Source organism: Rhodamnia argentea, chromosome 8 (genome assembly GCF_020921035.1).
Source record: "Rhodamnia argentea isolate NSW1041297 chromosome 8, ASM2092103v1, whole genome shotgun sequence".
NCBI classification, from domain to species: Eukaryota; Viridiplantae; Streptophyta; class Magnoliopsida; order Myrtales; family Myrtaceae; genus Rhodamnia; species Rhodamnia argentea.
In genome coordinates this window covers 5,439,148-5,464,323 of record NC_063157.1, presented here as the reverse complement: position 1 = coordinate 5,464,323, position 25,176 = coordinate 5,439,148, and the positions used below count along the sequence as shown (strand labels likewise).

At 39.6% G+C, this 25,176-nt stretch overlaps 3 protein-coding genes and 1 non-coding gene across 13 annotated transcripts; 3 read left to right on the top strand and 1 right to left on the bottom strand.

Annotated features, from left to right (window-relative positions):
• Positions 1-1,034: 1,034 nt before the first annotated feature.
• On the top strand, positions 1,035-1,106 carry TRNAP-AGG. The gene has a single exon. It is a non-coding gene; the product is annotated as a tRNA-Pro (tRNA).
• Positions 1,107-4,510: 3,404 nt separating this feature from the next.
• On the bottom strand, positions 4,511-22,060 carry LOC115741256 (BAG family molecular chaperone regulator 2-like). 3 transcript variants are annotated; one of them, XM_048283588.1, is made up of 3 exons: positions 22,040-22,060; positions 5,271-5,563; positions 4,511-5,050 (listed from the first exon to the last, which is right to left on the bottom strand). In XM_048283588.1, exons 2-3 carry the CDS (start codon positions 5,518-5,520, stop codon positions 4,812-4,814), a joined length of 489 nt encoding a protein of 162 aa, XP_048139545.1. In that variant the 5' UTR covers positions 5,521-5,563; positions 22,040-22,060; the 3' UTR covers positions 4,511-4,811. The 3 variants fall into 3 exon arrangements, with proteins under 3 accessions (XP_048139545.1, XP_048139546.1, XP_030530928.1); XM_048283589.1 differs by lacking the exon at positions 22,040-22,060 and adding an exon at positions 7,781-7,798; XM_030675068.2 differs by lacking the exon at positions 22,040-22,060 and having other exon boundaries at positions 5,271-5,612.
• LOC115741364 (protein LOW PHOTOSYNTHETIC EFFICIENCY 1, chloroplastic-like) lies at positions 14,834-17,778 on the top strand. The gene is given in 3 exon segments (XM_030675238.2): positions 14,834-17,277; positions 17,279-17,565; positions 17,743-17,778. Coding segments are annotated over 3 exon segments (2,448 nt in total). The 5' UTR covers positions 14,834-15,124; the 3' UTR covers positions 17,751-17,778.
• Positions 20,242-24,777, top strand: LOC115741283 (uncharacterized membrane protein At3g27390). Of its 8 annotated transcripts, none has more exons than XM_048283586.1 (11): positions 20,242-20,509; positions 20,654-20,824; positions 21,389-21,497; positions 21,595-21,787; positions 21,892-22,028; positions 22,505-22,793; positions 22,970-23,076; positions 23,160-23,298; positions 23,646-23,841; positions 23,954-24,209; positions 24,311-24,777. In XM_048283586.1, the coding sequence occupies exons 2-11, from the start codon at positions 20,731-20,733 to the stop codon at positions 24,570-24,572; spliced, it is 1,782 nt and encodes a 593-aa protein (XP_048139543.1). In that variant the 5' UTR covers positions 20,242-20,509; positions 20,654-20,730; the 3' UTR covers positions 24,573-24,777. The 8 variants fall into 8 exon arrangements, with proteins under 8 accessions (XP_048139543.1, XP_048139542.1, XP_030530974.1 ...); XM_048283585.1 differs by having other exon boundaries at positions 20,242-20,517; positions 20,657-20,824; XM_030675114.2 differs by having other exon boundaries at positions 20,242-20,517; positions 20,652-20,824.
• The last annotated feature ends 399 nt before the right edge of the window (positions 24,778-25,176 follow it).

Below are 25,176 nucleotides of genomic sequence, written 5' to 3'. Positions count from 1 at the left end.
CAAAACCCTTGCGTTCTTTCTGAATTGCTTGACGAAGGTCTGCGTTGGGCTTCTTACTAAGTTCGATATAAATTCCATTTCGAGACGGACCCGATGAGAGAGGGCACATACTTGGAAATGTTATCCCACGTTACGGGGTATGTCAAGAGTTGACTTGTTAGGTCCAAACATGTTGATAACTGGACTGTGATATCGGTGCCAGGTGGTCTTGGACCTCTCTTACCTAAAAAATTCAAAAGGTGAGACTTTTTCTCACACTTATACTTGATCGTTAGCCCATTCTGGGTAACCTCAGCATTAAACACTTGGTTAACACATGTCCGATCACGATAGCCACCGATCAAGTTATTATCGGGAACATAAGTTCCTTGGAGTGGGCACCCCGAAAAGTTCCCGGCCTCGTGAGACTCGAACTCGTCGCCGCGTCCCTTCATGGTTCTGTCCAATCATTGATGCAGCCATGCGTGTTCACGTTCAGCGTTCACGCGGATGTTAATCGAGGGAGCCGAACTCGAAACGATTCCGGTATATCTAGGGTTCTAACGGCAAAGTTTTTACATGGGTGGACGTCGTAGAATTGAAGTACAATTCGTGTCCTCAGCCTTTTGATAATCAAATGATTACCAGGCGGGACTCAAAAAGCAAAATGATACCATCAATTGGATGAAATAGAACAAATAAACCAATCAACTGTGCAGGTTTGACAAAAGGAGGTGGTGCAAAGCTCATCAAGCCGCGTTACGCTCCTAAACTTTTTTTTTTTTTGTTTTGAAATTTTCGTTTTGAGTGCTTCCTTTCAACTTTTTCCTAGGATGCCGAACATACCCCAAGAAATAAAGTAATTTATGTGTTCTAGTTCGATCCCCCACCAAAAAAATAAATAAAAATAAAGCAATAAATTAATTAATTTTTCTTTCGGTTAATTTTGCAAGACCCGAAAATCGGCTCTTCTCGAAGCAATTAATGTTTATATGTGGATTTGTTTACTAAAGTTTATATAAAAAAATGATAAAGTTTTTCACCCAAAAAGAGTTGGGCATTTGGTCTAGTGGTATGATTCTCGCTTAGGGTGCGAGAGGTCCCGAGTTCAATTCTCGGAATGCCCCTTTGTTTTCATTTTTATTTTGTCTATCTCTTTTTCACACTGTTCTTTCCTGGACTTTTCCTAATTAGAAAGCCAAAGCTCTATCCGAAAACCAAAAAAAAAGGGGGGGAAAAAAGGAACATTTACGAGCTGCTTTGTATACACAAACTAACAGGTGAATCTTTGAAGGATGATTTTTCAATTAGTGAAGTAGATTTTGTCCCACACGAAGTCACAGCAAGCAGAGACCAAACCTTTGGAAGCAGAGGTCATTCATATGAACATTACAACAACTTAGCAAGTGAGAGTCAAATTGGATCCTCTATGAATCAGCCGTCTTATCATCTCCGGATTCAACCGAATGGACCTCGGTTACAGTCCAATGCCAAACAGATCGAGTCGAAATGACGATTCTCTCTCTTTTTTAGGCCATACAAAAGCACAAACACAATGAGATGCGAAACGACCACGCTCTATCTGAATCATCGTCTCGGAAAGGGAAGCGACCTTTTTGACGAACTCATTCAACTCACCACTTCAAAGGCGGAATTATTCATGAACTCAAATGTAACAGTGGACGATGATGAGGAGAAAAGATAGGACAGAGATCTAAACTCGCGCGATGAAGACCTGTGCACACATCAAAGATGAGGACCTGGCTTCGACCTGCATGAATATGTTTGGAAAGCCGTGTAAAATCGAATAGTAAAGCAGATCACGGATAACAGAGGGAACACATTTGATTCGAGAATTGTACAAAGAACATGGGAATGAACTTATAGAACCAGAACCAATTGAAGCCATATTGACAGAACAGGGAGAGCACAAGACTGACCATGCACAAGCCCTTCCTGTGCATGCTCGCTTGTGCTCTCTATCTTCTGTCAACAAACACCCCATTCACTCACCCGGAACAGCTCACGCCTGCCTCATCCACCACATGAACATGAACCCTTTCTGCACAAATTCCACAAGAACGTCAAAGTAAACCAAATGGAACAGAGAGAAGTCATCTAACCCATGAAAAGTAGTGGTGGCCTGATGGGTCCCCTTGCTTTGACTTTGTCAATTCTGATTGAAATCAAGAAAAGTTGAAACCTTCCATCATCTGACCCAGCTTGTGTTTCTGTCTTCCTTTATGAGGGTAGAGAGAGAGAGAGAGAGAGAGAGAACAGGGGCAGAGTTCATGTTTACCCAGTGGTGGTTTGAAAAGGCACAGCGAAACTAAACTGAGGCTGAATTTTTCGTGTGGGGATGAGATCATGAGATGAAGGGGAGAAAAGGGCATTGAAAATCATGGCTATTACTCATTCAGTTTAAAATGAAGTCGGCATCAAATTGGGCAAAGCAAGTTTCCATTTTTTTGGGGTTCTCACTTTTCTGGGGTCGATGATGACTTCCTGGGAGCTGTACAGCTCTGTTTGGTCACCTGCAAGTGGAGTAACTTAGGAAAGTCTCATACTTCTTTATCGCCGAGGACAAGTTGATGATCTCCCCCACAGTACACACCTGTTTCTCTCTCTCTTTCTACGACCAGACCACATCAATGTTCTGTTCTAAGCAAATTGGTCCTGGTCCTGGTCCTGGTCCTGGTCCTGGCTAATTGATGCCATCTCACAAGGTTGAGCTTCGAAAGTGGAATCAAACCCCGCGAGCCTAGGTCAAACAAGGCTTTTCGAGTGGTCTGGGCGTATTGGACCTTATGATTCGCACAAAACTGAGCACCTTCGGCTCGGGCTGTCAAGCTAGGAATGGCGCGAGCTGACTAGTCAGAAGAGCAGCAGAGCGGATTCTCTCGGGGTCAAGAATCGACATTAGATCTAACTAACCAGGCTAACTCATGGTCAACCACAATGTCTACGTCGCCATTAGAAGATGAAGTTCAAGAAAGTACGTCACATTCAATTTGCTAATAAGAGCTTGGCATCATTTTCCTTGAATCAGCTCTCACCTGTGAAACAGTCTTGCTAGCCACAGGTTTGACCTTCTGTTCGGCCCAGATTGATCCTTGATTCAGTATCTAAAGTCTCATCCTTATCGAACCAACAGTACATACACAAGCCCATCTTCTTGTGGGTTGTGGCCATTAACTTGGCCCAACATGTCCTTTTCTCTTGTTAGCAAACTATGGCAAATCCTTTGTCAGACATCATAAAATCATCAATTTCCATGTCAAAGACTTTCTGATGTAAAATGAGTAGATAGATGATTTGTGCGGGCAGTGAAACTTGACTCTGCAACATGGAGGGGAAAACTTGTATTTTAAGTTTACAAGAACTCCAGTAATATGTTTCATCAAGCTAAAATGATATGCTTGACACAATCATTGAAATCATTTTCTTTTCTCCAGCAATTGTTTGTGCTGGGATTAGGTGATGGTGCTGATTTGAACATGAATTGGGGGCGAAATTGAGTTAGAAAAGTTAAAAGAAGAACAGGGCTAGTGCTAATTCCGATGAAGATCTCAATCATGCAAACATAAACTTGTAATCGAACCCCTTGATATGGAATAAAACCGTAATCCTTTTTAAGATGGTAATTTCGAAGAAATCATTTATGAAGTGCTTATTTATGAAATGGGTTGAGAGAAATACCGTGAATTTTTTTCTTTATACCAAAGTCAATCTTTATTTGCTTCCAGAAAAAGGACATTTTCCATTATTACATAAATCTAAAGTTCTTCTAAATGATCTTTGAATTCGCCCGAAATCTGTGAACAAGAGGGTTTGATTCCTCCACCACGATCACCTCTTGATCTCATTTGATATACTAGAGGAGAGATCTAAACGTCCCGAGCAATTTTACCCGTTCGATGGACTTGTGGTATCACCAATTTCCTTTATCATTGAATACGCACGCTATGACTTGATCAAGTCTCACCAACGCCAAACCATTGTAAGCACCAAGGAACAATTTGGTGCAAAGTGCAGGTGGGTCAAGTCAACTTTTTTCCTTGAAGTTGCTTCACCATCAATTTTTCTCAAATTTTCACAATGTCCTTTTCCAACAAGAAGAACCAAAAATACCCTGTCAGATGGACCACCCTTCCCCTGGTTTTTTGCCCCCAATCGATGGCAGCAAAAAGCTCTGCATGCTCCCATGAGAAAGAAAGGAAAAAAAAAATACCTTTTTGAAGACTGCAACCCCATCGAGTCTCGTCCCTCCACACACACATTCTGATGCAATCGGTGCCCTTACTGCCATTAATTGATTTGGCTTCTAGCTTAAGCAAAACCCCTTTAATGGACAACTTATCAAGCTTGCCAGCTTCATCCGCCATTAAAAAATACTGTCCACTTCCGGTTCTTCTTTCACTTTCACCAACAATCCCACATTTTTAATTGTCGGCGTGCACGCATGGGGCTCGATTCTTGTGTTTCCCACACTAAGAAAAAGTTAAAGAGCACAGAGAGAAAACGATAGCACTTCTGGAATCAAGATGTGATTTTTTTTTCTTCTTCTTTCCACTTCTTATGGACATTACAAGCCAAGCCGAATGATGCAGATAATCCATCAGCTCACACCATTATAATACTCGTTGGAACTGACACCACTATAAACCTAACCAAACTAATCAAAACCCAAACGAAAGGGATCGTTGATCAACCACATATGCTTATATCCTAATGCCATTTTCTTTTTGAGTGGTTAGTAGAGAGAGACTGTTCTTGATTGAACTTGATCAAAAGGGTTAAAAGAGGAAGAAAAAAGCAGAATTAAAAGATCATTAGACGCTTATGGTGCGAAATGGGTGATTCCCAATTTGTTGACTTGATGAAATATGATTCCCATGGAGCTTCTTCCTCTCTTTAATGGCAGGATCTTCTAACAAGAGCACTTTGTCCTTGTCCTTGACGCCGACCATGTGCAGGTGCTCGCTGTCCTCTCTCTCCTTCCCTTTGAACAGCAGTCTCTGCTCTCCTGGTTCCAAGCCTGTGACCAGTGCCAATAAGGTCTTCAACTCCCCTGCAAATTTCAGAATCGTGAGCCTTGATTCTCACCCCAGGAGAAGGACAAAATCACCCCCCAAAAAAAAGGAGGAAACTTTAACTTCAAGAACATGTTTAGCACTTTCCCAGGATAAAATCCTTGCTCGATCGAAGTAACGGCTATCGCATTACAGGTCTATTACAGGGTGATTCGAGAGGATTCCATGTTAAAAATTTCTGAGAGAGGGGCGGCTTACCGAAGGTGGAGGTGGATTCAATGGGGATGTCGTGCCACTTGGCGACGGTGGAGACCCTGACGGTGATCATGACCTCTCCGGAGCTCTCGCTCCCGCTGCTCTCGACTCTCTTCTGGACCAGCATGCCACCGGGCCTGAGCTCCCACCTGATTTCCATGTTGCCACTGCACGACCTCTCGACTGGTGGCGGCTCCTTGCTGCTGAGCTTGGAGCTGCTTCTTCTGAACCGCTTTGACCTCAGCTTCATCATCTTTTTTTGCTCCTCTCTCCCTCCACACCTCTCTCTCTCTCTCCCTCTCTAAGTCTGAGCTCTGTTCTGCAATCTGTGTAAATGGGGAGAGGATGTTGGTGGTTACTTTGGGTTATATAGCAGAAGAAAGCTAGGACAAGGACAAAGCAGAGATGAAATTTTGATAAAATAAAACAAACTAGCCCTTTCACCTTTGTTAGATAGAGCTCCTTTTACTGCTCCCCTTTTTTTTTTTACCCCTTTCCTTCTCGATTTCACGTATTACGGCTACGCCGGTTTCTCGTGTTAAAGATATCAAAGAAAGAGAGGGAAAAAAAGACCCTCCATGATGTCAAGATGTCAAAACTTAAAAAATTCACGTTACCGTAACCGCAATAAATGTAATTTCGCGACAGCTTTTAGAGCCGCTAAAATGTCGAATTTCGAAATCATGATATCGGAGTCGGGATTCTGTTTCCAATCATTTCGAATGTGCACCCATTTCGTTATGTCCGTCCAATTCGCGTGCAAGTGGAGGATACAAAGAGCACATACACCCTCTCGTGCGAAAGCCGAATTGAGAAAATAACACTTGAAATTTGACGAACGGATTAGCTGGATATGATTGTGGTACCACGGTAGAAAGAAAATTAATTTAGAAAATTAGTTTTTTTTGTCGTGAGTAATGTCTGATTTTGTCTGTCTGCAATTGATGGAGATGGAGGGATGTGACGGCGACACATGGCTTATAAAATGAGCAATTTTTGCTTGTTCTCTCATTTTATTCTGCTGATTTTGTGGTGGTGGGGACTAATTGCACATGGGGAGTGGGGTGGGTGGGGTTTAGCAACACGCTTGCTTGATTGGCGGGCCGAAAAACCATAAAATTAAATCATCATAAAATAATTAAAATGAAAATTGGATCGGTTGAGTCTTACGATGCAATTGGAATTTGTTTTCTGCTTAGTTTAATCTTTTTTGTCCTTAATCCCTCTGACATTCAATGTTTGGTCTTTTGAATGCAAATTGGTCAGGAGTAGTTTAGTGCTCGTGTTTGGAAAAGCGAAGGAGAAAAGGCCGACCTCCGAGCATGACACCGATGTTTCTTTGTTGTCGTGTGTGTGTGTGTGTCTCTCTCTCTCTTTTCTCGTCCCTACCATCACCCTTGTTTTTTTTTTTTTTAATTTCATACTCCCTGTCGATAGAAAAATATGAAAATTTCGCTCTTCAATGAGCGAAAAGGGGTTCGAGAGAGCCGCCTCGGTGAAGATTGCTGGGACAGCGCCCCCAAGTTGTCAAAAAACTTTTATAGTTTCAGCCCATATTTTTTTATTGATAATTTGAGCTTTGACCTATGAATAACTATTGCTATATATACTCTTTTTCAATTGTAATTGAGTAATGCAATCGAGAGGTGCGAGATGCTAATTATAGTGTAATCATATACTAGACGTTGCCCTAGTTTAAGGATGAGCCAGGATAAAAATCTTGTGTCTCGATGGAAAAAAAATAATCTAGAAAATATTTTCATAAAAATAATTGTGTATATCGCTTGAAATAACTAGTCAATGTAAAATATTTTCATTCCCAACAACAATTTGTATCTAAACATTTGCGTAGACGATGTAAATATTTTTCGTTCATTCGTTTTTGTAAGCGATATAAGCAATCTTTTTTGAAAAATATTTTTCAAATTACTCATTTTTCGAGAAATTGAAGCCTTAGTAGGACTGGACTCCGCCAAGGATTTTAGATTAATCTCTATGTTTTTAGAAAAATAAATGATTTGACAAATAATCTTCTAACAATAATTATTCGTATCGTTTGAAATAATTAGTTGGTGAGAAATGCTTTCATGGTTCACAAAATTGATTATATCGAAACATTTTGTGAACGATGAAATATTTCATTCATTTTCTGTAAGCAATACAAGCGATAATTTTTCTATAAATTTATTTTCATGCTGTTCATTTTTCACGAAACAAATGCACTGTATTTTGTAAGAAATGAGTGATTTAGAAAATATTTTCGTAAAAATAATAGCTTGTATCTCTTACAAAAAATTAATTGAGTGGAAAAAAATTTCATCGTCTACAAAAATATTCAGAAGTAAATTTTTCAATAGTTTAATCTTTTTTGTCATTAATCCCTCTGACATTCAATGTTTGGTTTTTTGTACGCAAATTGGTCAGGAATAGTTTAGTGCTCGTGTTTGGAAAGTGAAGGAGAAAAGGCCGACCTCCAAGCATGGCACCTACGTTTCTTTGTTGTCGTGTGTGTGTGTCTCTCTCTCTCTCTTCTCGTCCCTACCATCACTTCTTGTTCCTGTTTTTTTTTTTCCCGTATTTCATGCTCTCCATCGATAGAAAAACATGAAAATCTCGTTCTCTAATAAGCAGGAAGGGGTTCGAGGGAGCCGCCTCGGCGAGGATTGCTGAGACAGCACCCTTGAGCCGTCAAAAAACTTTTATAGTTTTAGTCCATTTTTTTTATTGATAATTTGGACTTGGATCTATGAATAACTATTGCTCTATATACTCTTTTTCGCTTGTAACTAAGTGAAGCGACAGAGAGGTGCGTGGTACTAATTATAGTGAAATCCTATACTAGATGTAGCCCTAGTTTAAGGATGAGTCAGAATAAAAATCTTGTATCTCAATTTCTCTTTCTTATTTTCTACGTTTTACTTTGTTGTGGTTATTCGTCGAATCTTAACGGTTCTTCATGTGCGTAGAACAAACTTCATTTGAGACTTGCGTGACTCGAGAGTTCAAGGCTTCGAGTGCAGTTAACTTACTTACTGCCTTTTGTGCTCGTACTGTTATTTTTTCATGTTCATACGAGATTGATCAAACTTAGCCTGTTTCTTATTAACACCAACTCAACCTTTTTTTTCTTTCAAATTTAGTTATATTTCACAGCTAGGTAACGTGAGATGCGGTTACGACAATTAGGAGACATTTTGCTCTCTAGTAAGGTTCTGATTGTGCTTAGATAGTTCTTTGCCTGATAATTTATTGAATGGCCATCAGACTCAGAAAGAGGATATCGATTTTGGTCACTCAACTCCTTATCTCATCGTTGTCCGTCGATCGATTAGTTTTCGATGGTTCTCGCCAAAACTACATCGAATCAAACCCGTGCAAGGTAGAAGATTCATCGAGTTCATATCGTGATTTCGTTCGATTGCGAAACTTCGTTATTCCTAAAGAGTAAAAACTACGTATGTTCCACTTAAGATTCCGGGAGAGAGAGAGAGAGAGAGAGAATTTACAATAATGCAAAGCAAATGATTGCATAGGATGAGGACATGGCTCTTCAAGGGTCTATGTTGTTTCAAGTGTCAGGCACATGGCGCTAGCCGACTCTATAACTAAACTACAATTTAACTCCCGGATTTCGACCGTATGAAAAGGGAGGAAAAACGGAAATTTTTAGAAATGTAATAAAGAAAAGAAACATTATCCTTTGACTGTTAATACAAGAAGAAGAAATACTAATTAATAAGAGAAAAACATGTTCTTTTGTCTCTTCTTCCACCGAATTGATCAGCCAACTGACTAACCAACCCTATATCTTCCGGGGTGGTTGCCTCGATCCCGTAGCTCCATGATCAGCCCATGTGGATTGCGCAAACCGTGTTGACGAGCGCTTAATACTCTCTCCAAACTTAGGATAAGTTGAGCAACGAGCTATGCTTTCCGCCGTCTGATCGGTGAGGAAATTATCTCTGGTTGTGTCTCTAATTCAGGTGTTTTAAGCTATAGGCGTCGTCCACGCGCAAACTTAACTTCGATAGAGAAGTCGGCGATATCCACATTTGTGACGCGCTGTTCAGAAAATCGATTAATCCGATTTCAAGATGACCCAAAAACGAGATCCAACTCCCGACGGGAACAGCGACTTAGCTCTGATCCGTGGAAAGTCCTTTACGGCCATTTTCTAAGGTGGAATGTCTTATCCGTATGCTCAGGAAGAGGGACAGACCACAAACAATTTACTTGGAGGTGAAGAAGAAGAAGGTAGATATGGTTAAAAGTCAAGATTAACTTACTTAAAAATCAATTTTCTTTTTAACCTCCGACATTTATACCGTATAGAAACAAGGCATAAACCAAAAGACATGGAGAAAGTGGCCAATTTTTCTCACCATCTGAGTCTGGAATTGGGATCCTCACCGTATTTGTTTCCCTAGGTTTTCATTGGTGCACAAGTTCTATCGTGAACGAGCTTAAAGGAGTTTCGTGCATGTTTCGCTCTCATGGGATTAGATCTATGACCGTCCAACCTTTTTACTCTGTTTGGTGATGGTATTGATGATGCTAGATGTAGGCGCATACCGCCAAAAGGCAAAGTCGTAACATTACATGGAGTTATCGATGTGTACTAAGACGGATTCATTATTCGGCAGACGATATTGGTATGAAGAAGTCATAAATGTATGTTTTTTTAGCATGTAACCTATAATCTTGTTCTGATGATTTCTCTCATTGTCTGGAGCTTGTTTTGTTTTGAAGTTATCTGGGATTTATCTTGATTTGAAATTGTGTTCTTTAAATTAAGTTTTTTTTTTGTATTTCGATTGAGGAAGTGAATAAAATATTAATTTAACTCAAAAAAAAATTCAACACCATATTGAGATTTTTAATGGGCTATTCAAATTCCAGGTTTAACAGAAGAATAAAATGTGAAGTCAATATCGAACGGAGTAATTATTTACATAAATCACGACATCGAATCTAATTCATGTAAAAGAGCTTGTAAACTCAAATCGATAACCGAAACATACGTGTCGGATTGGAAGTCGAGCCGTCGTTTTCGCGTGGCATTAATTAGCGACGAAATTCAATTAGTTTTGTCCAAAATCATCTCGTCCAACACGATGCGCATGTGCCAGCATGCGCGGCCGAGCAATGTTCTTCGTGGGAATCTGCGTTCTTAATCTCTGTTAAGTACAAAGCCGCCATAATTAAAGCTCTTCTTCTCAGTTGACAGAGAGAGAGGGAATTAGACTTGATTAAGTACTAATCCTTTTCTTAACTATCGAAGCACGTGAAGAAGAAGACAAACTCCCCATGGAAATGGAGATTCAGGACACGATTTTTGATTCCTTGGAAAACTTTGGAAGATCTTGCTCTGGCCTTATTAGCATGCCATCGAGGGATCTAGAGCCTCGGATTTTATGGATTTTGATCAGCCACTATAGCTCTTTTGAGGGAAAAAAACTTGGCCATCACGCCCCTAGAAAAGTATCCAATCATGCATAAACCTATTATGCACATGTTAATTCTGTTATAAACTTTGCCAATTTTATCCTAAAGCTTTGCGAAATTTCAATATAATCTTTACGATCAGTTTTTATAAAAAAATTGCTGATGCGACGTTGTGCCACGAGGACCGGCGATGATTGAGTCACCTTGTTAGCGATTTTTTGGAGGGGAAAACAATCAATCGGAAGGACTGTATTGAAATTTCGCGCGAAAATTTAAGATTGAATTGGCAAAATTAGAAAATTTAGGACCGAATTGACATCTGTATAGTGAAGTTTAAGATTAAATTGGATGATTTTCCCTGGCCCTCGTGAGACGACCTTTCTGTTAATGTACTTGGAATTGTGGAAAATGAATCGAACAGAGCTACACCACCAAAGCAGCAAAGCGCGATAGTCGAGCAGCAAATGAGTCATACGGTTCACAGGGTTCGGGGGATTCCTCGGCTTTGGCGGCCCGCGATGGCAAAGGAGCGGCGGCCCTGCTGTCGACGGGAAAACCCTTTCCCAGCTTGAAACCGGGAACTGGCGAAAGCTGAACCCGTCCTTTCGGCTGTGAGAAGGCCTGTGGAGAAGGCCCTAGCCTTGTTCGATCCTTGAGACCGCCTTGCCTGAACGTGGTGAACAATATTTGCAGGTGCCGGATCAACATCGTTTTGTATCAGCGGGTGATTCCTATGATGCTGTTCATCTTGATGACTTGTCCTGCCCCTCTGGAATCTGTAACTTTTTTTTTGGCTTGTTGATGTTTGGGGACTATTTTAGGTGTAATTATTTACAATTAATGAATTGCCTCTTCCATAAAAAGGCAGATTACACTATTTCGATTAGGCCCAATTCGGCCTAATCACTTTTTTGAAAAAAATCATAACATTTTTTAACCATGATTGAGCTTTTTTTTTTTTTTTGGTTGATAATCGTGATTGAGCTTGAGTGAGGGTTTTTAATCCTATGTACCAACTTGATTTGTCTAGACCCGGACAATCAATTCTGGCCGAGGAATCCTGTCTGATCAATCAAGTTTCCCCGTGCACAACTTGCCAACTTGGATGGAGCTCAAACCTAAAAAAAAATAAAAAGGATAGAACAATCTGACCAAAATAAAAATAAAAACTTGGATAGAGCAAGAGCAATTGAAATTGATGTGTTTTTTTTTTCATATAAAAAAATCACCAAAGACCCCGAACCATGATCATTGTGACATATATACCCTAGACTTTTTTTCACGACACCAAAAACTCCAAACTTCTACCCATATGACACATTAACTCCAAACTTGTATCAATATGATATATTTACCTCAAAATTTTTCTTGTGTCACCAAAGATCCTGGCAAATGTATTACACTGGTACAAGTTTAGGATTTTTGGCATCACAAAAAAAAAAATATTGATAAATGTATCACACGGATATACGTTTGTGATTTTTTTGTATCACAAATGGGATAAATGTGGCATAATTATACAAATTCGGAGTTTTTGGTGTTTAAAAAAAATTGGAAAAATGTGTCACAATAAATATAATTTAGGATTTTTGGTGATGTTTTCCTTTTTATTTTTTTGGCTTATCTATTCTGAATTGATGGGCGGCTCGAATAGCAAGTCATATGCTTAGGCTCTACCTCGATCCTATGTTTGAGTTAGCGTGGCATGGCATGCTTTTGCAAGGAAACCTATCACAGTTGACTAGTATTAATGCTCTGTTTATTTCGAGAAAAATATGATGTTCTTGAAAATTATTTTTTTGTAAATTATTTTTTAGGAAAATAACCATATTTTTCGATACTTGGCTGAAAACTGAAAATAAATTGAAAAATATTTTTCTCCATTTGGTGTGGAAAATCGAATTTCATTTTCCAACGTGCACTCCTTTTAATAATTTTTTCTTTCATTTTTTCCTTCTCTTTTGGAAAAAATCAATTTTTAATAAATTTTATTTTTCTATTTTCTCTTTTTTTTCTTTTCTTTTCTCATCTTCTTCGACGAGTCGCTAGCCACCGGATGGAGGAGACCTCGAGCCTATCCATAGGCCAACGAGACTTGACCTCACTAGCCATTGCCATGGCCGATACTCGGTTGAGGAAGAAGGAAATAAATACAAAATAAATAAAAAAGAAAAAGGAAAAATTTAAAAAATTTAAAAAATAATTAAAAAGAAAAGGAAGGCGAAGAAATGGAGGGTGGAAAGATAAGGGAAAATGATTTCCTCTCTTCATAGAGAGGAAATCATTTTCTCCACTTTTGAATGGGCAAAAGTACAATAGGAATGTCAATATTTGTGTACGACGCTTACTTTAGTGTCGATATTATTTTTTGTATCACTTAAGTGCTAAATCAGAGAAAAAATGATTACTTAAGGGCTAATTCTAGCAAAAAATGATTATTTAAGTGTCAATTCAAGCGAAACAATACATGTGGCATTTTTTTATTAATTTTTTAATATTATGTGGACTTTTTTTTAAAAGTCAGTCCACATAGCGTCCACGTGGCAATTTTTTTAAAATAATCTATCTACGTGGACGCCACGTATAATTTTTTTTTTTATAAAATAAGCTAAAATATTTTAAAAAATTAAATTTAAAATTTAAAATTACCAAAATAACAAAATAAAAATAAAAATAAAGAAATTTTAAAACCTGTTGTAGTGGCGAGGGCTTCCAAGCTCTTGTCGTCGCTGCCCTCTATCGCCAGCCATTGCCGGCGATGGTGGGGGGCGGAAGCCCTAGCCACTGTAACACAAGTGTTTCTTTTTTCCTTTTTTTCTTTTTTAGTTTTTTTAGATTATTTTTTAGTTTTTTTAATTTTTTTTATATTTTGACTTTTTTTTTAATGCTGACTTAGAAGCTTTGGCGAGCCACATAGATGTCACGTCAGATTTCCGGTGAAACTCACCGGAGTTGGCACTGAAATAATCGTTTTAAAAAAAAATTTGGCACTTAAGTAATAAAAAAAAACTACGGCAATAAAGTGAGCGCTGTATATAAATATTGGCACTTCTAGTGTACTTTTGCCCTTTTGAATGCGTATTTTCCTTCGACAAAAAAAATGTGTATTTTCCATAGATGGATTTTTTTTCCTTGATGCTGTTTTTTTTTTCATGAACTAAACGCCGGAAAATCAAAAAATCACTTTCCTTGAAGTTACCTTTCGCGAAACGAGTGGAACCTAAATTGAGAAAAAATTATCTAAAAAGTTGTAAATCCACCGTATGATGTTCGATTCAATCCTATATCTTTTAATTGCACTAATTTAGTCATAAACTTTTTGACGATTTGCCAATCTAGTCATAAACATTTTAATTGTCCTAACGTAGTTCTCAACGTTTTGATGATTTATAAATTTCATCATAAATCTTTTGAAAATTTGCAAATTTAGTCTTTCGGCAAATTTTGGCCGACAATCGCTAAAATGACGGTCTAGTAAATGCTGGCCATTCTACGTGGCATGGCCGGAGCCGACATGGACAATTCTTACAATTTTTTAAAATTTTCTAAATTTATTGTTATTTTTTTCATTTTTCTTGAGAGCGTTGGTTGGCTGGATTGGGTTGTCCAACCAAAGTAAAAAAAAAAAAAAAAGAAAGAAAAGAAAAGCATAAAATAATTAAAAATTTAGAAAAATTAAAAAATTAAAAATTTATCCATGTTAGCAATTTTCTGACCAAAATTAGTTGGAAGAAATAAATTGTAATCGTCAAAAGTTTTAGCACTAAATGGACAAATTGTCAAAAAATTGAGAACTAGGATTGAATTAAGGTTAAAGATCGAATTGGTTGCCATTCAACAGTTGGAGGACTTTTTGGACAATTCTCTCATGAAATTAATCAGATGTTTTTTGCTAAGTAATTAGTGCTCTTTTTCTCCAATTCAAATCAAAATTAGGTAAGGGAAAGTGAATTTTGCAATATTTTTCTTGATATATTGGCCATAGCAATTTTTCAAGCAATTTTTTGAAAAATCATAATAGAAAGAAGGGCAAGTATTTTTTCTTTCTTTCTTTCCAATAGTTTTCGATCTATCAGAAGCGAAGTGGATTAGCGTTCTGGTTAGAACTAAGAACCTCTTGTTAGAATTGAATGGCTACCGAAATGCCAGCTGCGCACTAACTGCGAAAGTAGAAGACCCACTTGCCAGATTCTTCTCGATTCTACAATTTACTCTCTGCTTATCAATCTTCAAGATACGAAACCATTCTTCATTCTGGTGGCATTGCTTCCCAATCCTATTACTTCACCATCACAGACCCGAACCCTCCTCCTCCTCCTTGCTGTGGACAGACTGTGAAAAGTTGCTGATGAAATGTCCTTTTGCTGTTCCATTGAAGGGTTGTCCTCTTTTCTCGGTGAGTTTCTCTAAAGATGCAAACTTTGGGTGTGTGTTCATGGAAAGGTGATACCTTTGGATGTACTCTTTCTGATGCATTTTGCGATAAAAGTAGCAGGAAGAGGAGGTTTCTTGGTAATCTGGTTGGGTTTGGTAGGGTTTCTGGTTTGTGGATAGATTTGAATGATTCATCCTCTGATAGAAGTGGAGTCTGTTCTGGGAATTCAAGATATGACTTGGGAGTGACATTGTTCTGTGGCTACACTGGCACCAGAGTCTTTCGCAAGCCTAAGAAATGCTGTTTTGGCGCCTCATTTGCATTGGCTTGGGCATTGGAGCAACAAGCAATTGGGAGTGAATTCAGTGATGGGAATTCAAATAAAATTGATGGTGAGCTTCGAGAAACCAAGATTTCAAAATCTGATAGCTTTTGCATTGATGGAGTGAGTGGCACTGAAGATAACAGTGATGAGGAAGAGAAGGTTGTTGATGGCGAAAATGACGGAGAAGTTGGGGAAGAAGATTGCCCAAGGGTGGATGTTCGCTCTTTGGCCCGGAGCTTGAAGCTTGGAAAAACTGCAGACGATGTGGAGGAGGTCCTCAAGGACAAGGGTCTATTGCCCCTTCAGGTGTTCTCTTCCATGATTAGAGGCTTCGGGAAAGAGAGAAGAATTGATCCTGCGTTGGCTGTTATGGAGTGGCTTAAGAGGAAGAAGGAAGAGACTAATGGTGCGATATATCCGAACCTCTTCATCTGTAATAGCATTTTGGGTGCTATAAAGCAGTCTAAACAGTTTGGCGAGATGGATAGGGTCCTGGACTATATGGCCAGCGAAGGTGTGGTTCCGAATGTCGTGACATATAACACTCTGATGACAATTTATTTGGAGCAAGGGCGAACTATTGAGGCCCTCAATGTTCTTGAGGAGATCCGAAGAGTCGGTCTCGTTCCCTCTGCAGTATCCTATTCCACTGCCTTGTTGGCTTATAGAAGAATGGAAGATGGAATTGGGGCTTTGAGGTTCTTCGCTGAATTTAGGGAAAATTATTTGAGGGGTGAGATGGGAAAAGACGACGACGAGGATTGGGAGAAAGAATTTGTCAAGCTTGAGAATTTCACAGTTCGAGTTTGCTATCAAGTGATGAGGAGGTGGCTCGCGAAACAAGAAAACTTGAGTGAGAAAGTAATGAAGCTTCTTTCGGATATGGACAAGGCCGGGCTTCGGCCTGGTCGGGCAGAGCACGAGCGCCTCATATGGGCTTGTACTCGTGAAGACCATTATGTTGTTGCAAAGGAATTATACAAGAGAATAAGAGAGAGGCATTTGGAGATCAGCCTATCTGTGTGCAATCACTTGATTTGGCTGATGGGGAAGGCTAAGAGATGGTGGGCAGCTCTGGAGATTTATGAGGATTTGTTGGACAATGGACCAAAGCCAAATAACATGTCTTATGAATTGATCATGTCTCATTTTAACATCTTATTAACCGCTGCTAGAAGAAAAGGGGTTTGGAGATGGGGCGTTAGGTTGATCAACAAAATGGAAGACAAGGGGCTTAAACCTGGAAGCAGGGAATGGAACGCAGTACTTGTTGCCTGTTCCAAGGCATCGGAAGCTAGTACTGCCATACAGATTTTTAAAAGGATGGTGGAGAAAGGAGAGAAACCGACGATCATCTCCTATGGGGCATTGCTTAGTGCGCTCGAGAAAGGGAAGCTCTACGAAGAGGCCCTCAAGGTGTGGGACCACATGATCAAGGTTGGCATCGAGCCAAACTTATATGCATACACGATCATGGCTTCTATATTCACGGGACAGGGAAAGTTCAAGATGGTGGATGCTGTAATTAAGGAGATGAGTTCATTGGGGATCAATCCGACCGTCGTGACATATAACGCGATTATAAGCGGATGTGCACGGAACGGCATGGGAAGTGCAGCGTACGAATGGTTTCACCGAATGAAAGTGCAGAATGTACCTCCGAACGAGGTCACTTACGAGATGTTGATAGAGGCACTAGCAAGAGATGGAAAACCGAGGCTAGCATATGAATTGTACTTGAGGGCTCGCAACGAGGGGCTGAATCTCTCTACGAAAGCTTACGATGTGGTCGTATGGTCATCTCAGGTTTATGGGGCTACTGTAGATTTGAGCGTTCTAGGACCTCGGCCTCCTAAGAAGCCGAAACTTCGAGTTTCCGAAAACTATAGCTGAGTTATGTGATGAAGCTGACTCTGTGAGAGGCGAACCCTGTTCAATTGGAAGGAAACTTACACGTGACTCACTGAAGAAACCAAGACCTGTTCGGGCTGCCTCAACAACGAGGGCAGGTATAGACATTGCCTCCAGGAGGAGCAAAGACCCTGAGTTCATTCCTGATCTTGGATATTTCATGGACCGGTGTGCTAGTCAGGAGAGTTCGTTGGACTCAAGTAGCGACTCCCCGTCCGAGGTCCCGAAGTTCACCATGCTTGGTGAGTCATCGAGTTGACAAGCATGGAGAAACTGAGAGCTGACTTGTTTCTGTAAACATTGTTTACATACTTTTTGTGCGTTGGATGCTGAAAATGTCATACCATGTTCAGCTTCAAGGTTCGTATACTTGTTTTGTTGCAATCCACATGCAACCGAGTATGTCTTCCAGCTTTTAGGTCCCTGAGCCAGATGCTCGCGATGTTCTCACGGTAGGCATATTCTGTCGTCGATTCTCACGGGAATACCCGAGTAGGGCAGTTGAAGTTTTCCTGGTACTAGAAACTATACTGCTCGGACGGACTACGTTAATATAGCTAAGCATAGATGGGTAGTTGGGTCCGACCTTCATCGATCAGGTCTATGCACCGAAGGTGTGTTCTTCATGATTGAGGCTAGTTAAAAGAGGGTTTCTTTGATTGTCTACGCTAAACCGTGCAAGAAATCAACTCCGGTCTTTCAAGCAACATAGTACTTTCATAGATAGCTCTACTGATTTCAACATGGTGATGATCCGCTATAATGTGATCGGTCCAATCAACCCCTCAATTGCCCGGAAAATGGTTTGGCTGGACTCGCATTCACGTGGACCGGGTCATCGTGGCCGTTGATCTCGAGGATACATCGACCTGCGATTGCGATTGCATCAAGATCGCGACCCGAGTCTCAACGAGTCCCATCTTCCTTGCCCATTGCTTCCAAGTCGCGACCTAATCATCAGCTCGTTGGATTATGCTGGTTGCTGGACCCCTTCTAAGGTATAAGGCCAACATCACAGGACAAAAGAAAGGAATGCAAATTGTTTATCTATTTTCCGACCAAAAAAAATATTATTTATTTATTTTTTAATTTCTATGCACTCCATGCAACAATCTTGTTGCGTTCAGTCCAATTAAATTAAGTGGGAAGCAATTAAATCCAAAGTACGAGTCAATCAATAATTAAATAAACAATGCATTTCGTGCCCCCTTTTCTTACCTGATTTTTATGGAGCAACTTACTCAAATGGTGGCTTCTTCGTCTGGTTTTGCAGATAATCGTTTTATTTTCTATCTTTAGGAGTCAAACATGTCATACATCATTTGCATGCGTGAAGGTTTTTGTATTTTATCTTATTGCCAACGAAAACATTTTTTTTTTAATTTGAATTCTAGAGCTGGCTTAAAGAATAGCGTGCTTTGCATCTATGACCGCAGCTCACTCATATAAAAGATTTTTTTTTTCACATTTTTTTTTATGGCGGCGTGGCTGAGCGGTAAGGCGGGGGACCGCAAATCCTTTTTCCCCAGTTCAAATTCGGGTGTCGCCCGATCAAGAAAAAATTCCAAATCTCTTATTAAAACCATTGAAAGAAAGAAAGAAAAATCCGGCGAATTCAATCTGAGTGGGAATCCTATTCTTATTCATGCTTGAGTTGTCCCATGATCTTTCTGACCCGCAGCAACTTTAAAAAGAAGTCGACCTTATTCTTAGGATAAATCTCAAGAATATTCCGATTTTGCTTTTATTAGCCACTGAGATTTATGAGGAGAATGGACAACTGTAGCATATGTATATCATGGATCTAGAAATTTCTCCTAGATATCTCCTAAATTATCACTAGTTCTCATGGCATGTGCTACACTTGCTCGTAATTACTTTCGAGATAAATTCAATGGCTTTGCTAGATTTATCAAGTGTTATCGTCCTAGGGATGAGATCAAAACCTAGAAAAAGGAAGTTGCCAAAAATAATAAGCAATTGTCTAAAGCATATGATAAACACTTGTCCAACGGCACTTGTGAGAAAGTAATACAAATGACACTTCTATGTTGGGTGTAATTCATGTTCCCTATCGATAAGGCACAGGATCTTGCTTTGCTAGAGGGCTTTCATAACTTGAGCTCATATTAATTGGTAGCTTGGGCTTTGGGCCATGAATGACTACCGTTATATATACTCTTTAGTGATGTAACGAGATGTGGGGGTTGCTAATATAGTGGAATCATTTGCTGGACGTAGCCCTAGCTTAAGGATGAACCGAGATAAAATATTGTGTTTCGATTTCTCTTTTTCATTTTTACGCTTTACTTTGTTGTGATTGTGCGCCGAATCCTAACATTTCAATTGACATATATTTATGTATCCATATATCCAAAACTTTGTAATTTATTAACAGATGGACAAGACATGTTGCCATTTTCTTTTCCTATTTTCCATTTGAAGGGGGTTAAGGGTGGTTAGAGGCTGTGAGTTTGATAGTGCAAAAGGAGTTGCTCCTTCAACATCTCTACTTACATTCTTAAAATATACGTATGTATATTCTTATTTATATGCTTTTTCCTGGGTGACCTTGGCATATAACTTTACTTCAATTAACAATGTAATGAATAAATCAATACATTAGTTCGGATCAATTATATCTGAAATTTATCCGAGAATCTCAGGCAGTTGTACAAGAGGAGAAAGAAACACCCCTTTTTTTTTTGTCCGTAGCAACAGCTTTTTCTTTTCCGCCACTCCCAAAAGTGTACGCAAAGTTCTCCAGCAAAAAATATTGCCTTTTTATTTTTTTTCGTTGAAGAACATTCGTTTGCTGCGCCAAGCATTTTAACTAACCTTGTTTCCCGTTTGTTGGGTCCAGGTTATGTTACCATCTATAACGTCAACGCCGTTTGTTGGGCCCAGGTTATGTTATCGCCAAAAAGGAAAAGGTTTGTTCTTTCCTTATCAAGTCGTCTTGAACTCACTGCTTCTAGTTGTGGTAACCATTCCAGAAAAGAAAATGGCATTGGAAAGGGAGAAGGATGTCAACTGTTTGATGTGCTGATTCTCTGTTGACAGCAACTGCTGTTGCTCTGCCTCCCCACCAGATTTTTCCTGTGAATCTGAATTCTCAATTCAAGGTTCACGTGCTTGCTTCTCGATCAAGAACTTCTTCGTTCATTCAGAGCGAAGCAAATCCAGGTTTCCGCGTAATCTCCTTATCTTGGGCTCGGGAATCTGCCTTTTGCTTTCTTGGGTATCTTCTGGTTACCTTCTTGATTTGTTCTCAGCTCTTTTTTTTGGTAAATTGGGTGTGTCTAAAATTGTCCTCGTCTTTGCAGAGAGGAGCTTGGGATTAAGTGGCGGGATAGGTTCTGAATGATTTGCATAAAAATTGTACGGGAGTGTTGAGTAGGAGGAACATGGAGCCTCCAAGGGGAGTTCTTACTTCTCTATGGCATTTCATTTGCTTCTTGCCTTACTTCACTGGGCTTTTACTGCTGGGCACTATTAAAGGTGAGATTGCTCCCTCCGTCCCTGTTTCCAAGACATCTTTGATGACGAATTGATCATACAGTTAAAGGAATTGTTCGTGAAAAAGGGCAAGTTTTTTTGAAAGGAAATCCAGTATGCACTTAGCTTGGTATTTAGGATGAATTCTGTACTTGAGCTTGCCTGCTGCTTGATGCAAATTGCCTGTTGGTGCTTATTCTTACTTCCTGGTAACGTTTTTTATTGCAAAGGTCCGGTTAGTGAAAAGTATCTTATTTCCACCCATGAATTCTTCTGCAAGGATGTATGAGCTTCTGCTGCCAAGTTTTATGATTCTGGCATGCATTTATTTACACAGAGGTAGGAAAAGGAAAACGATCACCCTCAATGGGTTGTTATGATAGAGTTGTAGTCTTTTCTGTTGGCCAAGAAAAAGAACAAATATGACTTGTGACGCCAGAAATGAGTATATTGATTGTTCATGTCTTACAAGTTTAGTTATTTGGTAATGTGGCAACCCTGTACTGAAGTAAGTTTGAGTTGTGAGCTTAGATATCATCTGAGCTGTCTCTTCGTTTGAATTTTCAGGTATCATTTTCTGCCCTTTGGCATGTCTAATCTTGACTGTCGGAAATTCTGGTATCACATTGGGTCTTTGGCCAGTGCATGCCTTCTGGACATGCTATTCTGTTTTTAGGTGATTTCCTGAAACACTACCCAATTATTCCAAATTATCGTCCCTGAAAAAAAAAAAAAAACACTCATTGCTTTAATTTCTGTTTCTCTATGGATAGAGCTCAACAATTAGGCCCCATCCTGAAGCTCATTATCTTCATATGCATACCTGCTCCCTTAATTGTGTGGCCGGTAGTCGCCATTGCTGGAAGTTTCATAGGTGGAGCTGCATATGGCTTTTTCTCACCAATATTTGCCACTTTTGAAGCAATTGGAGAAGGAAAGGACAATAAATGTTTCCACTGCTTTCATGTATGTGGTGACATGAGATGTTCTTATCATTTGAATTTCTAGTTTGGGTTTTCTCTAGCTCATCTCCAAATTCAGTAATTATCCGCTTTCCTGAAAAATTTCAGGATGGAACTTGGAGCACCATACAAGGGAGCTTCACAATTGTCAGAGACTTTTGGGATTGTTGCTTCCATTCCTACTTCTCGCTTATGGATGACCTGCGGCATCAAGAACCTCCAGAAAGGAAATACCATGAGATTAGGTCCACTTCGTTCTCTCTCTCTCTCTCTCTCTCTCTTCCCCCCTCTCTCTTCCCCCCCCCTCTCCCTCCCTCTCTCCCTCTCTCTCCCCTGTATGTCCTTTTGAAGAAGATTTTTCATAAGTTAGTTTGTGCTTACTGAATGCATTGCTATCTGTAAAAAGTTCTAGGCAATAATACATGGCTTGTTTGCATTTGTGTGATGAAAATTGACCTTATCCTTACAGATGAGCTTTTTAATTGTTATGCTCCGAATCTCGACTTTTGCACTTCCCTCTGAAGTTGATATACAAAAGCATTGTCACTGTTCTATTGAGCAATTCATATGATGAATTTTCTGTTTATATGGAAATGAGTTCACAAAAGGGAAACTTATGCTCGTGAGGAACCTAGATGACTTTGTAAGAGCGGAATTCTATTGAGATACTAAAGATACAGAAGGAAAAAAGATGACTAATTGTTGCTTAATTTGATTGCAGAGTGTTATATCTTCCAGGTGCTATTCTAGCTGGAGTGATCGGCTTCATGGTTGACATGCCTATGATTTCAGTAATTGCAATGTGCAAAAGCCCTTACATGCTCTTCAAGGGTTGGCATCGTCTCTTCCATGATCTCATTGGTCGTGAAGGCCCTTTCCTGGAAACAATATGTGTTCCATTTGCGGGCCTAGCTATCATACTCTGGCCAATGGCTGTTGTTGGAGCACTCTTGGGATCCATTGTGTCAAGTATGTTTCTCGGTGCCTATGCTGGGGTTGTTGCTTATCAGGTTAGACTGTTCTTCTGGTTTCTTTGGTACATTTCTATGAAAACATTATAAAGCTTCCATTTTTTATAAAAGCTTGCTGGCAGGCCCAGTGGAAGCAAAATTTTCAGTTGTGGAGGTTCATATTGATGGTGATCCGAGATTATTATCATTTATGCTTTAAGGGCTTGAATTGACAGGAATCTTCATTGTGGTTGGGGCTTTGCTACATTATTGCATCCCTGTCCTTTTATGATGAGTACAGCAATGACGTTCTTGATATGCCAGAAGGGTCCTTGTTTCCTAGGTTCTCCATACTGTCCCCATGATTTTAGTTCTAAAACTACGTGCTAACGACTTATGCCCTTACTGTATTCTTTGTCTTGACAGACCGAACTATAGGAGGAATCCCCAGCTAGCAAGGACCAGCTCTTTCGTGACTTCTCTCGCTGGGTCCAGTTCTACTAGGAATCCTCCATCTCGCACAGTTTCATTTAAAAGTGCTGTGGTCGATTTGAAGCCACTGGAGGTTATTTTCTTTCCAATCCTTTCTCTCTAAATGTTGTTAAAAAGATTTATGTTGTTCTTTCTTTGTTTATTCAGCATCACACTTATGAAAGTAAAGCCGAAAAAAAGGAAAAAAAGAAAATCTGTCATACACCCTCATATGTACTTTAAAGTTTGGAGCCCTCTGAAAGTTTTTCGTTTTTAATTTTCTTAGTGATGATTGATACTGTTTGGCTAAGTATGAGCACGAAATAATATCCTGTTAGAAATGTGAAATTTATTTGCATCACCAAAGAATGAGCTCATTAGCACCATTACAGGCGTTGCTCTTGCTTCACTTCCCTAAAAATGAAATTGGTCCTCTTATAGTTGCTTCGTTACATATTCAAAGAGATTCAACGCCATGGAGAGCGCATGGTCTCTGAAGGACTGATAACATCCCAAGACATTGAAGATGCAAAGTCGGATGGTGGCAGCCGAGTGCTGAGCACAGGTTTGCCAGCTTACTGCATTTTCCAAACACTCTTGCGATCAGCGAAAGCTAATTCTGCAGGAATCTTGCTGTGTAAGTTAAACCACTCATTTTATTGGACCTATTCAGTAGATATTCAAATGAATGAGCCTGACAATTTTTGTTTGGGTAGAGAAGAGAAGGTTTTATTCATCTGATAATGCAGGTGACGGTGCAGGCGAAGATGTTATCGAACTGACTGTTACGAACAGACCCAAAGATGTCTTCTTCGATTGGTTTCTGAATCCCCTCTTGATCATCAAAGACCAGGTCAAAGCTGAAAACCTTACGACCGACGAAGATGACTATTTAGGCAAGCTTGTCTTGTTAAGTGGCGATCCTGCAAGGTTAAGAAATTCATCAGTTGGTTCGCCTCCGGAATCCGAGCTCAAAAGAGCTGAACTTGACGGATTAGCTCGAAGGTAATGCATGTAGAAAGACATCAACTCGTGTGTGAAATCGACGTTTTCTTTTGTGCTAGTTTACTTCTGCAATCGTTGAAACCTTTGTTTTGTCAATGAAGGCTTCGAGGAATTACCAAGTCAATTTCAAGGTATCCTACTTTTAGGCGTCATTTCGACAATCTCGTGGACATTTTGTCTGAAGATCTTGCAAAGAAGGATTTCGGCAGCAAATCGACTAAATTCGAGCTGCGAAAGCTTACAAAGTCGAGGAGCCTATTTGTCGGTTTACTCAGCCAGAAGTCCTTCAAGAGCAAAACAAAGGACACGGGTTCCTGTCAAGAGCCGGAACAGGCCGCTGCGCGAGATATCGAAGTGGTGTGACTGCACATTCTAGGTCTCTACTTCCCTTAAGATGTACATCATCCTTCTGTAAATTGCTTATTCTTCTGTCTTTACTTATTTTGTTCCCACGATACGATATGAATTTAAGTTTCTGTGTCATGTAAACCAAAAAGAACAATCTGTTGTGATCAAAACAAAAGAGGGGTTTTACATATTGAAAGACATTTTTTTTTCTTCTGTTTAAGCTGGAAAATTATGAGAATCACTTGTTGCGTGGCTAGCGTCTACTGGTCTTTTCTTCTTCTTCTTCTTTTGCCACACTTACAGATGTATTAAGCTATCATTTCTCCATCCTCTTCTTCATTTGTCTATAAGCAACAGTACATTATGTGGGGCTTATCGTTCTGTCGTGGAGATGTACCATCTTTTCACAGATACCAGCACTGTTTGCAAGTTGATTTTTGGTTGTTTTCTTATTCCTTCTTTTGTTCTAAATCCACATTTATTCAATGTTGTACTATTAGATAGACAAAAAGAACGTAACGCATAACCATTAAGGCAAATGTGTAGAGTTTTGAGTTGAGTTCTGTGATTAACGGAAAAGTACATAAAAAAAAACGGTACTAAATCTATTGCAATGGTA